Below are 14436 nucleotides of genomic sequence, written 5' to 3' on the forward strand. Positions count from 1 at the left end.
CTCGGCTGTGGCCCTGGGACAAGAGGCGTGAGACATTCTTGCTGTCTCAACCCCACTGCTGCCCCATTCCCGAGGTTTTCTGGCTGCCAGTCCATCCCAGGAACAGCCCGCTAGCCTGCCAGTGAATTCACTTTCTGTCTAAACCAACCAGATGGGTTTTTGTTGCTTGTAACCAAAAAGAAAAGTTAAAAAGAAAGCAAATGGATAGAGAAGGAAAAGGAGAATGGAGTCCTCAACTAGAAAACAATATATGCATATTCTTATATTAGCCCAACTCACTGTGTGACCTTAGGCTTTATTTGGCAGGCTGGGGGTGGAGGCAGATGAGATGACCTCTGTGAAAAGGTCAAGGCAGGCCGTGGACCCTGCCTGGGGATGGGGCCATAGCTACAGGGCACAAGGCAACAGGTGGGAGCCAAACCCCAGCTGTTCCCTGCAGGGGGAGCTGCAGTCGAAGGTGGAAGAGGAGCAGCTGAGGCTGGAGCTGCAGATGGTGGAAACCGAGAGGGTGCGGCTGTCCCTGCTGGAGGAGAAGCTGGTGGACGTGCTGCAGCTCCTCCAGAGGCTCCAGGACCTGGTAGGCCCAGTGGCACCCAGGGCGGGGGGAGGGGTTTCTCGGAGGGGGACCCTGCCTGTGTCGGTACCCGGCTCTAAGCCTTCCCACCATGGGTAAGTGCTATCTCCACTTTCCAGATGCAGAGATGGAGGCCCAGGGAAGCTAATCAGAAGGAAGGGAAGGCTCTCTAATTCATTTTATAAAGCTAACATAACTTTGATCTCAAAGCCAGAGGAAGCTAAATACAAGAAAGGAAAATTATAAGCTAACGTCACATTTAAACATGGGTGCAAACATATTAAATAAGATATTAGCAAACCAAATCCAGCAGTGTTTAAAGAAATGTAACATGAGCAAGCTGGATTTATCCTAGGAATTCAAGATGATTCTAGATCAAAAAATCTTATTAACATAATATACCACATAGCAGATTTAAGGAGAAAAACCCTATATTCACCTCAAAAGAGGCATAAAAGTCAGTCACTGTCACCTTGTTTTAAAACCCCTCAGCAAACCAAGAATAGTAAAGACCTTCCTTTTCCAGATTAGGAAAAGGAAGCTAACTACCTCTCACAAACCCCACACTTACTGGTAAAATGTTAGAATCTTTCTACAATCAGAATTAAGACAATCATGCCTTTCATCACTGCTTGTATGCCAACTAGAGGTTCTAGCCAATGCAGTAAGACAAGAAAATGGATAAAGATAAGAAACAAAGCTATCGGTAATTATATATCATACTCATCTACACAGAATACCCAAGAGAATCCAGAAGCAAATTATTGTAATTCCTTGGCAACATGGCTGATAAAAAAGCAGAACACAGAAATCAATTGTGTTCCTAAATAGCACTGGAAAATCATTTTTAAAAAAATGTTTTTAAGAAACAGTTAACTTAGTCAGGATTGCACAGTCACTGAAACGTGGAAGTAGAATTTGAACTCAGGTCACCCAGGGTTTGAAGTAGGCTCTTACCTCAGGCTGTCTAGGATACAGAGCTATCAAGACCCCAGCCTAGGAGGATGGCTGAATGGCAGCCCAGTGCCAGCAAGCAGTGAAAGCAGTGGTTCCCAGCACAGCTCTGGGCCATGCAACCTGGGGGTAAACACCTCCTAGTTGGGTGGCTTTGGGCAAATTTCTCATTCTTTCTTAACACTGCTTTTTCTCACTGGTTAAAATTAACATAACAGGTTATTGCAAGGATTAAATGAGCCAATGCATAAAAATGCTCTCTTAGTCATGATTATTTCCCAAGTTCTCGCTTTGGCATGTAGATGGCAATCCATAAATACCTGATCTCTGAAGGAATGGATCCTGCACAGTGCTCCATTTACCCACCAAGAGTCTCTGAGAAGCCCATTGGGCAGCGTGGCCAGCCTTGGGGTAGGGGGCCAGGAAGGGATGATGGGGGAGGGCAACTCTATCTGCCCCCAGGGAGCCATACCGAAGCGCAGAGCCACCCAGTCCCACCTGCTCGGTGTGGCACGGCTGCCACAGTGCGGTGCAGCCCTGTCTCCATTTCTTTTTAAGAACATATCTAAAAGAGCCCTGGGGAAGATTTTGCTGAGCACGCTGAACGTTTGCAGGGACCCTGCACATGGTAAGAGGGCTCCCCCATCTTTGGGAGCCTGAACACGGCTGGAGGGTGTCCTGACCTGGCACTCTCTATCCTAAGTGTCTATCTGCCAAACGCCACTGTTACTCCTGCCCTGACCACCTGCTAAGGGTATAGGCAGGAGCAGGCTGCAGAAAGTCAGAAACGCTGTTCAACAAGAGCAGGGGAGCAGACACCAACCAGAAGCCAGTCTGGGCGAACCCCGGGGGCTGGGTGGGCTCCCTGTCATCGGTTCAGTCACAGGGCTGACCACAGGCCAGGCTCTGGAGAGGCGCCTCGAGTGTGTTTAACCCCTCGAGTCCTTACAGCAGCCTGTTGAAGAAAGCGCTGCTATACCCACTCCACAGCTTCAGAGACTGAGGCACAGAGAGGTCAGCTGCCAGCTGCACCTGTGGCCTTGGGTCTCTCCCTTAAGCACTACACAGCATTGCTCCTCTTGTTTGGACAAAATTCAGAGCAGCAGGATTTCATGCATGCCCAGTGAAATCAAGCTGAGCCAGGCCTAGCTGCTGCCTGAAAGGGCCTCACGGGCTGTTGGGGTAACCAGCTGGTGAGGAGGCTCTGCTCATGGGCCTCACCAGGCACGCTGGGCAGGCACCAGGTATGTCCAGTTCCCAGAACGGACCCTGGCATCAAGGAGGGGGTCAGAGGTTATGCACTAGAAGCCCCCTTCCCTGAGGGACAAGATGGGGAAGGAGCTGGGCAGGGCTGGGGTGGGCACCAGGGAGGCGGGAGAGTGGCTCTGTGGGGCAGTGAGCACACTGACCCACCCACCCTTTCCTTCCAGAGGGGGGATCTGGGCCTGCGGCTACCCTGGATGCCCTGCACCAAGCTTTGGCCTGCTGTGAGCTCTTGCGGAGACAGCCCTCCACACCAGCGGCCCCAGCTCCAGTGCTCACCAACTCCCTCCTCACCTGCTGAGGTCGCTGGCCCAGCCTCTGGGCACTGCCACACCAGCCTCCAGATCGGCCTGGCTACTATCACATCCTCGGAACCTGGAGGCCTGGGCTCCTTCTGACACTAGGCCCAACCCCAGAGCCTCCCAATACAGAGCCTGGCAGCCATCCCTTCCTTGGGTTCCTCCGATTCTCCCACAGCCCCTGTATCCTGCTACCAGAGACCACATTCCAGCCCTGGGGGTGCTGGATCAGCCTGTACCTGCTGCAGCCTCCCCTGCCCTCGGAGCAGAGGTGCCCACTCTCCCACCCAGCCCAGGACCCCTTCCCTGGGCTCCCAGGCTCTCCTCCCCCACAATACTGTACCCTTCCTCCCCCCAGTGTGCCTGCTGCAGGGACACTGGGCCCGACCTCCAGGCCACAGCTGGTGTGGTGCGAAGACAGAGCAGGGCTGGGGGAACTTCACAGGGGGAGTGAGTATCACCACAGGCTTCCTGGTGGGGCCTGGCCTTGAACTAGCTCTAGAAGAGAGACAGGATTTACATGGGTAGAAAGAAGAGGGAAGGGCATTCAGGTGAGGTAAGGACAAGAGCTAAAGTGTGGTGCCAGCAAGGGGCCCCTTTCATACAGTACCCGGACCCCCTCTTTCCTGAGCATACAGTAGGTATGGGGGCTCATGAGGGTCACGGGAAGGAGTAAGACAAGAGGCCTGGTCTCACCTACCGTAAGATCTTGTTGAAAAGAAAGATACGTTGGCAAAATAGTTCAATGTGAGTGAAATCAATGCTAAATGGAGGTAAAATAGTGTTATGAGAGCCCAGCCACCACAGCGGGAACAGCAGGGGTGAGGGCAGATGCCTGGAGGAAGCTAGGGCAGGTGAGGGCCTCCAGGGCGGACAAGGATCCGGGACATGGTCCCACTGGCAGTGGGGGGCCACTGGAGGACCCCAGGCCACTTCGTGGAGGGAGGCGGGCAGGGGGGGAGTGATGAAGAGGCGGCTGCAGGAAGGGGACCCGTGAGGGAGGGGGGATCGAGGGCTGCCCAGGGGGAGCCTGGGAGCAGCGGGTACCCTGCCTAGGGGGAGCCTGGGGCCCGAGGCAGTGCCTTACATCCAGTCTGGCTTCAGACACTCAGCAGCAGGACAGGTGAGGGAGGCTCCAGGGAGCCACTGCAGGCTTCTGAGGATAACACAAGCAAGGCCCAGTTTCCAGGTGGTTCCTCTGTAAATGGAACAAAATAGGCGGTTCATCCCACCCCTGGTCCTATCAGATGAGCCAGGCTTGTTTGAGCAGGTCCCCAGGACTCCTCAGGGGCCAGTGGGCAGAGCCGGGCACCCAGGAGGCTGCTCTGAGCAGAGGGGGGTGCCCCCAGCTTGCCCCTCTCAGCCCAGCCTGAGCCCACCAGGCCCTGGTCCTCCAGCGCAGCTACTAATGACTACGTAACCCAGATGAGCACCCCCAGGGCTCCCTGCCCAGCAAAAGAGGCCCACTGCTCTGCATCCTGATTCATGGGGGTGGCCACAGGAATCTACACCTGTGTTAAATTTATAGACCTGAAGGCTCCCTTCAAAAAATGTCAACTTCTCTGTATGTTCATTAAAAATATAAGAAGGACTGGAAGGAACATTCCTAAGGTGCCTCTAGACAGGCCACTTGGCATCTTCAGACAGCAGGCAGAGAGGGTTCTTCTGGATTACAGCTACACTGAGTTTTCCCTAATAAAAATCTCTTCCCACTGCCTAATAAACGATGGCCCATCATCACAGCTGTGTACCTCTCATCTCACTGGAGGTAAGTTGCTGAAGTGAGTTAGACCGTAGAGGTGCCCAGAGAGGCTAGTGAGGTGAGCTGCCCAGCATCACACAGCCAGTCAGCATCCGAGCCTGGAGTGGGCCTCTTTACTGCCAGCAGTCTCTGGTTAGGGAATGCTAGGCTTGCAAAAGGTTTGAGTCTGGATGAGTTATGGTACAGGCTAAACCGCCTTGATAAAGAGACCCCAAAATACTCTGGGTCAAACAAGATAGAACTTTATTTCTTTCCTGTAACAGTCCAGAGATGAGTGGTCCTGTTTGGAAAGCTGCTCTGCTCCATGTGGTCACCAGGAACCCAGGTCCCTTCCACTTTGTTGCTCTGCTATTCTCCAGAGTGATGTCCTCCTTCACATGGTGGAAGCCAATTCACCAGCATTGCTCTGCCTTGCAACCCACAGGAAGGAGGGGAGAGGAAGGGGCCAGCCACTCTGGCACACATCTCCTCTACTCTCATGCCATTGGCCATACCAAGGTGCAAGGGAGGCTGGGAAATGTAGTCTAATACTAATATGATTAAAAGAAAAAAGGCTTCCAGTTTCTAGTCCAGCATATAAGGAGCTTCGAAGTCACTACCCCATCTTAACAAGTAAAAACTGAACAAACTAGAAATTCAGCAACTCCTCTGGGATCCATCAGAAGTGAGGTCACAGGGCAACCAGATGCCCACAAAACTGGAGACACACAAAGGTGAATACAGAGAATCACAATTTACCAAAGCAGAAAACCATATATTTAGGAATTAGTAGGAGAAGAGGAAAAACCTGAACTATAATCGATAAACTGCTGGAGGTTCAGTGTGGACAAATATGAGATTAAAACCTCCACGGGGTCCCAGCCATGGGGTTCCACACCTTTGTGAGCTCTACCTTCTGAAGCTCTGCCAGATCCTCACAGTGAATACCAGAGAAAAGCTCCTTGATTCTTCTGGCAGCGGGAGAGGAAGTAACCACTCTGAAACAGGCCAGAGCATTCTGTTCTTAACCAGGCCTGTTAAAAGAAACTATTTCAACAGAGCCTAACTTTCTGGGGTTTGATCAGAAACTGTATTAATTTCAGATAGAGCAGACTTCAGAGCAAGGAAAATTATCAGGGACGAAGAGGGTCATTACATAGTGATAAACAGTCAGTCCTCCAAGAAGAGGTAAAAATCCTTCATGCATAACAACAGAGGGTCAAAATACATGAGGCAAAACCAACAGAACTACAAGGAGAAACAGATGAACCCACTATTCAATTTGGAGACATCAACACCCCTCTCACAGAAATGGGCAGATCCAGCAGTCAGAAAATGAGTAAACAGTTGAATTCAACAGCACCTCAACTGGATGTAAGTGACGTCTATAGACTACTTCATCCAGCAGTAGCAGGATACACATTTTTTTTAAAGTTCACATGGAACATTCACTAAGATATGCCACATTCTAGGTAATAAAACACACCTTAAAAAATTTCAAAGAAATTTCATACAAAGTGATTTTTCTCTATTGTTTTCCTGTTTTCAATGATTTCTGCCCAAGTTTTTATTTCTTTCTTCTGCTTTCTTTGCACTTAATTTGCTTTTCTTTTTCTAGTTCCTAAGGTGTAAGCCTAGATAATTTTAGATTTCTTCTTGTCAAGTATATGCATTCAGTGCTACAAATTTCCCTCTAACTACTGCATCCCACACATTTTGATTGTATTTTCATTTTCATTTAGTTAAAAGTATTTGTATATTTCTCTTGGGATTGCTTGTTTGACTCATGTGTTATTTAGAAGTGTGTTATTTCTAGTAGAAATAAAAAGCATAAATAGGTGGAAGATGCCAGAATATGTGGAAATTAAATAATACAGTTAATTATCTTAAAAAATAATTAATTATATAACCAAAAGCTGATTATTTGAAAAGATCAATAAAGTCAGTAAGCCTCTAGTCAGGCTAATCAAGAAAAAAAGAGAAAAGACACAAATTACTAGTATTAGAAATGAAAAAGGAGACAACACTACAGATCCCATATATATTAAAAGGATAATGAAGTAATAGTATGAACAATTCTAAGCCCACAAAACTGGTGACCCAGATGAAATGGACCAATTCCTTGAAAGATACAATCTGCCAAAGCTCACACAAGAAAAAATCTGAAGAGTCCTAAATCTATTAAAGAAACTACATTAATAATTAATAACCTTCCAATATAGAAAGTTCCAGATTCAGATGAGTTCACTGGTAAATTCTACCAAACATTTAAGGAAGACATTATGATGTTATTCTAATTCTCTATAATCTCTTCCAGAAGATAGGGGCAGGGGGAATACTTCCTAACTCATGCATATGAAAACATGTTCAACATATGTCATTTGGGAGTTGCAAATTAAAACAGCAATGCAACAGCACTACCCACCCATTAGAACAGCCAAAATCCAAAGCACCAATGGCACCACATGCTGGTGAGGATGTGGAGCAACAGGACCTCTTACCCATTCCCGGCGGGAATGCAGAATGATACAACCACTTTGGAAGACAGTTTGGCAGTTTCTTAAGCTGACCATATTCTTACCATACAATCCAGCAATCATGCTCCTTGAGCTCACATGAGTATGAGCTGAAAACTAATGTGCATACAAACACCTGCACCCAGATATTTATGGCAGCCTTACTCATAATTGCCAAACCTTGGAAGAAACTAAGATGTCTTTCAGAAACTTTGGTCCAGATAGATGATGTAATATTATTTAGCACTGAAAAAGAAATGAGCTGTCAAGTCATGGAGGAACCTTAAATGCATATTATTAAGTGAAAGAAGCCAATCTGAAAGGGCTACAAACTGTATTATTCCAACTATAGGGCATTCTGGAAAAGGCAAACCTATGGAGACAATAAATCAATGGTTGCCAGGGGTTGAAGAGGAAGGGTGATAGGGCAGGGCCCAGAGGAATTTAGGGCAGTGAAACTACTCTGTGTGATACTGTGCTAATGGATCATAGATCAGAAAGATGGGGCACACTTTCACATCTGTCAAAACTCATAGAACATACAAGGCCTAGAGCAACCACTGATGCAAACTATGGGCTGTTGGGGGTGATGATGGTCAGTGCAGGTCCACCCACTGCAACAAATGCCCCATATTGGTTTAGGGTGTTGAGAGTGGGGAAGGCTGCACGTAGGTGTGGGGGGGGACCAGGGGTACAGAGAAGCTGTACTTTCTGCTCAATTTTGTGCTGAATCTGAAACTTGTCTAAAAAAATTAAGTCTATTTAAAAAGCAAAAAGGGGAGAAATGATACCGGGGGTGCCTCAGCCATCCTTGCAGAGTCGGACTCGTGTCAGTGCCTCCTGGCCCCTCAGCCTTGCTGGCTTGCAGCCTGGGCAGCATTTCTTCTGCCCAGCGGGGAGAGGCTGGGACCTCCTTGGTCCAGGCTTGGGTGTGACCTAAGCATTGGCCCTGGCTGGGCTGCTGCTTCCTGCCCGAGGCCTGCAGCCCCACACTGCTCAGGCCGAGATGTCCTAAGGGCAGCATGGATGTCCCTGGAGCAAGGCCTGGGGTTCCTCTCAACTCCACCCTCACCCCATGAGGGGCCCTGCCCACAGCCCTGAAGAGCAATACCAGAGGCAGGGTTGAGGCCCCAGGCCTGTCACCAGGACAAGCAGGCAGGGCCTTTGCTGAGCATCCAGGCCTGAGGTCACTGACAGGAAAGAGGGTTGGGTCAGAGGATACAGTTTCACAGAAAGATGGGGCACACTTTCACTGAGCTGAAGGCTGGGGTGATGTTTCCAGGGGAGGAAATGGTAGAGCCTGGGGGCTGCCATTATGCAAAACTTGGGGGTTCACTGGTCAGAAGCAGAGTAAGTGCACAATTCCCCAGAAACCCTCACCAAAAACAGGGCCTCCCCTGACATTTGGGCCTGAGTATCAGTCAGTCACAACCCTGACCCAGAAGTTTCCTGTCACTTGAGGCTCCTGGGAGCTACCGTTAACTAATCCCTTGGTAGATTAATCCCTTGGTAGAAAACTAACAGAGTTTTCTTGCTAGAGGACTTGCAACAATTTGAATTTGAAATTTGCCTGTTTAAATGTCTACAGTCCTTCAAGAGGTGCTCTTCCTTCAAGAGGTAAAGCTGAATTCCCTTTCCTTGAATGAGCCAGGCTTAGCGACTCACTTCTAACAGAAGCTAAGGCTTGCCCAAGTTCCTGATCCACAGAAACTGTGAGATAACAAATGTTATTGTTTTAAGCTGCTAGTTTGGGGATGATTTGTTATGTAGCAATAGATAACAAATGCATTTCCTAGCTAAAAAAAAAAAAAATTATGCCTCATCAGAACATAGGGTAATTTGGGTGTGTTTGTGGTGGGTGTTTAGGTGTATTAGTAACCATCAGAGGCCTAACAGGCTGGAAGAAGGACAAGTATGAGCTGAAATTCAACAGCATTCGACCTGTTAAGTGCTATGAAAGGACAAACCCACGCATGGAGCTGGCTGAAGGAGCTCTCAAGGACACAGATGGGTGTGAGTACATGCATACTTGCGCTGGCCTGATGGCTGCTGGGCTCTGCCTCCCACCATCCTAAAGCCGGCAGACATAACACATCCTGGTCAAGGGCACAGTGGGCAGCCAAGAGGTGGGGAGGGGATGGGAGTACATGTTAGCTGAGGCTCCAAGTCCCTGGTGCATGCTCCATGGTCCTCTTGGACTTCACTTACAAAGTCAAAGATATAATAAGTTCTTATGAATTTCATGACAGCAGCCACAGAGCATTAAACCCCAAACACAGGGCCTTTCCGGGGGGAGTGGGGGGCTTGCACCTACAGCTCTTATCCATGAGCCGGCCATGGGTGGTGGGGAAGGCAGGGAGGGGGCTCCCCCCCATGTGGGGTGGGGCAATAGTCCTACCATGTTTCAGGAACAGTAGAATTGAATATTTGTGAATAACCTTCACGCCCATCACTCTTCTTTCGCCTTTTTTCTAGAAAGGCTTCTTTAGAATTGTTCAAATGGTCTTCAAATCATCAAAAATATTTTCTGGGAATTTCTAACTAACGTCCTTTCTTATCTTCTGGCAACAAAATCATTCTGTTGACCTGAAATTACCCCTTGCTCCCCCAAAACAGCCTGTAATTCAAGACCTCTGCCACTAGGTGGCGAACACACTCACTGAACAGAGGAATGAATGCAACAGGGTTGGGCATGATCTCAAAGCAGGACGTGGATCTCAAAGCAGTGCCGGGTTGGATTCATTTGAATGTCCCCTCCTTCAATATTTGCCTATCATCCCACCACCTGTGCTATTATTGACTCCATATTTTTCTTATAACCAGTTCCCTTTTTAAATTTTTGGAAAATGTTTTAAGAAGGAAAGCTTATGTGCTCTAATTTGATTGGAAAGCAACCTCACCTTGCCATACAGAGACCATAACGTAACAGGTGCACAGAAAACACAACAACGTTGTGAACTTCTGCACAGATGCATTTGCTGAGTCTGAGGTGACAAGTAAGTGCCAAAGTCCCAATGTTCTGGGGTGCCAAGCTGGAGGAGGGGGACCTGTGCCACGCTACAGTATGTGATCCTTCTAGTCACAAGAGAAAAATTCCTATAACGCCAGAGACAGATGAAAGGATGTCAGGCCCACCGTTTATGCCCTGACAGCATGTGGGCAGGCCCCTGCCCATGGCTGGCTGACCTGTGCCAGGGTCTGGACAATGTGCTTTACCGGTAAAGAAACTAAGGCAGAAAGAGAGGCTGAGACTATTGCCCAAGATCCCAAAGCGATTAAGGAACTCCACAACCTGGCCCCAAACGACTTTATTGATAGAGACTTCTCTTCGCAAACAAACAGCCAGCAGGGTTTCAGGGGCTCCAGCAGCTGGGGTGAGGGGTAACCCAGTTCCCCCTCTGCCTACACACAGGCTACAAACGCTAGATAATAGTTATTGCCTCTTAATCTCCTCTGCTTCCTGTGAGAAGCAAAGACTGTTTCCAGGGACAGTGAAGGATCCTGGGCCCCCAAATAAAGGTTTTCTAAATAGCTTCCCTTGTAATACAATTACCAGACTAAGGCTGGCTCCTTCAGGTCAGAGGATGGGCAAGGAGTAACTCGGTCCCTGTATTTCTCACAACTCATGTCATATGCCTGTGTACCTCCTGGAATCACCTAAGGGATTTGATGACTTTCAGTTCCTCCTTTGCTCTGTGAACAACATGCATTACACTTCCCCTGTGGGTGCCCAGGGTCCCTGAGGAGCTGCTGGGCTCATGGGCAGATAGGCAAACAGCAGCACCCCTCACTCGACTGGGGATCAAGCAAGGAGGGCTTCCTGGAAGAGGTCATGCCCCAGGTGACTCTTAAAGGATAGAGTGTGCTAGGCAAAAATTAGGGAAGGGCTCCAGAAAGAGAAAGGCACAGAGAGAGGAACCAGCACATGGGTGGGGAGTAAGGGGTGGGCACTGGGGTCACAAAGAGGTGGCAGGGGAGGCTGCAGAGGATGTCCAAGGAGAACTGAAACCATGCCTTGCATGGTAACAGTCACAGAGGGTTCTTTTTTTCCAGAGAACAATGGGAAGCCTCCAAGCCCTCCCCAGAAACCCGCTAGATCCAGGTGAAAGCAGTGAAGCCATCTAGAGCACACACAGACTAGATTCTTCGCCTGGTCATTGACCTTTTTGGTGAGGAACTGTATCCCAAATCAACAGGCAACTAATTGCCAAATATATAAAACCTAGCTGACACACAAATCAGAAGATGTAGAAATCACCATGGGATGGAGAAGCCCGGGGATGGAATTCCCCAACCCTCAACCAATCCCACGTAACCATGCTCCTTTAAAAAGCCTCTCTTGCTGATGAGCGGAAGACAGATCTGAGCTGGCCTCCTGTCTCCTTGCCCAGCTGCCTTCCTTTTATAAACACCAGTGTCCTGTGTTTGGTTTACGGTGGGTATCAGAGCCCTGTTCAGTTTCAAACCCTGCTGAAATGTTGTATGTTATTCTGAAGACACGGGGGGATCCACACAAGGATCTTGAGCAGGGGAGGGAGTGTCAGGGTCAAAGCTTTGTAGCCAGAGGCAGAGGGTGAAGCCTGGGAGACCGAAGTCCTGGAGAGACCTGGCTGGAACCAGAGGAGGTGGTCAGCAAAACTGACAAATGTACACTGCCTATTCTGTGCCTTCCCCAGAAACCAGTTAGTGGAACAGAGTCCTGCCCTCTTGAAGTTCACATTCAAGGGAGAGATGTTTAAACACAAAAATATGTGTAAGAGAAGGATAATTTTAGGTGCTGGTAAAGGCTATGAAAGAAACTAAATGGCATAATAGGGTGCAGAATGGGAGTGCTGCCTTAGTAGGGGAGACTTTGAGGAGGGGTCACTTGAACTGAGACATGACTGATGGTCAGGAGGAAGCCATGAGGAAGGGGGCTCCAGGCAACGGAGCCAACAAGTGCAAAGACTCTGAGGCAGGACGATTCTGGAGTGGTTGAGGGGCAGAAAGAGAGTCTGTGGCTGTAGATCAGTGAACAAAGAGGAGGCTGCAGGGCAGAGGCCAAGCCACAGAGGGCCTCGTAGGCCACGGAAGGAGCGTGGAGTTGATTCTGGTTGCAGTAATTATTCTCAAAGCCAAGAGAGTTAACAGAAGACCAGGGCGGCAGCAGTAAAGGGAGAGCTGTGTAGATTCTGAATATATTTGGGGGCTGAGACAACAGGAATTACTGATGGGCTGGATGGCAAGGGACAAACTGAGGAGCTCTCTGGCAAAAGGAGGCAGAGCAAGCAGTGGAAATTGGAGGAAAATGTGGGTTTAGGGGAGAATTTTCAACTAGGCAGTATTACAGGCTGTTTGTAATCTGTGGGGATCCAGTAACGAGAAATTGATGCCTGACACCGAGGGGGAGAGAGGGGCTAGCTGCAGGAGCAAGGTCCTTGAAAAGGAGAGCAGAGAAAATTTAGGACCAGAGCAGAGATCACCCTTCCTATGCGTTTTTTCTTGCTGCCGTAAGAAATTACTGCAAACCTGGAGGCATAGAACAACACAAGCTTATTATTTCACACTTGTGCAGGGCAGAAGTGTGGGCACAATGTGGCTCCGGGTTCTCTGTGGAGATCTCACAAGCCCAAAATCAAGGTGTGCGCAGGGCTGCTGTCCTTCCAAGAGGCTGTGGGGGAAATATCCACCTGGAGTTCATTCCAGCTGTTGGCAGCAATCAGCTCTGCTTTCTCTTCAAGTCAGCAGGTGCATTAAGTTTTCCTCAGGCTCTGAAATCTCTCTGGCTTCCCCTCTGTGCAGCTCTCTCACTTCCTCTTCTGTCAGCAGCCACAGAAAGTTCTATGCATTAAGGGCTCATGTTTTGATCAGGCGCTTGCTTTTTAGGGTCAACTGTGCCAGAAAACAGAGCACCACGACCGCAGTGGGAAGTGCAAAGGCCCTGAGGCAGGAAGATTCTGGAGTGGTTGAGGAACTGAAGAAGGTCAGTGTGGCTGTAGCAAGCAAAGAGGAGGGTGCAGGGCAGGGGCCAAGCCCCAGAGGGTCCTGTAGGCCAGAAGGAACTCGGAGTTTATTCTGGTTGCAATGGGAAGTCAAGGGAGTTATAACAAGACCAGGGCAGTGGTAGTACAGGGAAGTGCGTATGTTCTGAATATATATGGGAAGGCAGAATGTGTGTGGGCATAACTACAGGTAGATTGGAGGCTTTGCTGTAAGAGCACATGAGCCTTTAACAGACCTAAAAAGACAGGCTTAGAAAACAGAATTTTCTCTCTCGGGACAGGTCCAGGTAGCATGCCAGAGCTGGATGGCAACTGTAGAACCGTCAAGGACCCAGGCTCCTTCCATCTTTTTGCTCTGCTTTCCTCACAGGGCTACTTCCCCAGGGATGTACAGCGTCCCTGCCCCTGGCAGACAGCGGGAAGCTGCACATGTCGTTTCTCCCTCTTCTCCCATTGGCCCGTGATCGTCACATGACAACAGCTAACGACAAAGGAGGCTGGGAAATGTAGTCTTACCTGTAAAGGGCCATACGACTGGCTAAAACCCTGTGTTAAAGAAGGGACCCTGAAGACAGTGTCCAGGGAGTGGACACTGAAGCATAGTGGTGGCCCCTGGGTCAGCCTGTGAGGCTGTGGCAGTGAGCAGGATAAAAGGACAGTGATCAGCGCACTGGCCTAGAGATCCTGATGAGGTCAGAGGTGGGCTGGAGTAGGTGTGCTCAAAGATGTGAGCTGGATGGGGAGGTGGCAGTCAGCAGGTGGGCGCCTGAATCAAAGCTTCAAGGAGGAGCGGTTGCTGCTTATGGGCACTCTGGGGTAGGGCTGTTGCGGTGGGCAGCTGGGATGGAGCCCAGGGCAGAGCACAGTGGGTGGTGGCAAGCCAACAGAGGGTGAGGCTTCTGTGCTCAAGGGCCGCCTGCAGGGATGAGGGAGGGGAGCATCCTTGGGGAACAGGAAGCCATGTGCCCGACATGGGGGTCAGCCAGGACAGGGAATGACCACAAGTGGGAACAGGTGGCCTGGCTGACAACAGGCAGGTCCAAAGAGTTGGGGGTCAGAGGGAGGAACAGTAATCACCTGGAAGCAGCAGGAAGGATGAGGACAGGGT

At 49.4% G+C, this 14436-nt stretch overlaps 1 protein-coding gene across 2 annotated transcripts in view; it reads left to right on the forward strand.

The window, feature by feature from the left end:
• Nucleotides 1-4681, forward strand: part of EFCC1 (EF-hand and coiled-coil domain containing 1) — a 36365-nt gene extending 31684 nt beyond the window's left edge. The window contains exons 6-8 of one of the 2 annotated variants that reach the window (XM_037023964.2): nucleotides 440-577; nucleotides 2087-2156; nucleotides 2959-4681. In XM_037023964.2, coding sequence (XP_036879859.2) covers nucleotides 440-577; nucleotides 2087-2156; nucleotides 2959-3092 — 342 coding nt within the window. In that variant the 3' untranslated portion in view covers nucleotides 3093-4681. The remainder of the gene's footprint in view (nucleotides 1-439; nucleotides 578-2086; nucleotides 2157-2958) is intronic. The other variant, XM_037023963.2, reaches the window with a different exon arrangement.
• Nucleotides 4682-14436: the final 9755 nt, after the last annotated feature.

The sequence above is a fragment of the Manis javanica genome, chromosome 3 (assembly GCF_040802235.1).
Source record: "Manis javanica isolate MJ-LG chromosome 3, MJ_LKY, whole genome shotgun sequence".
NCBI classification, from domain to species: Eukaryota; Metazoa; Chordata; class Mammalia; order Pholidota; family Manidae; genus Manis; species Manis javanica.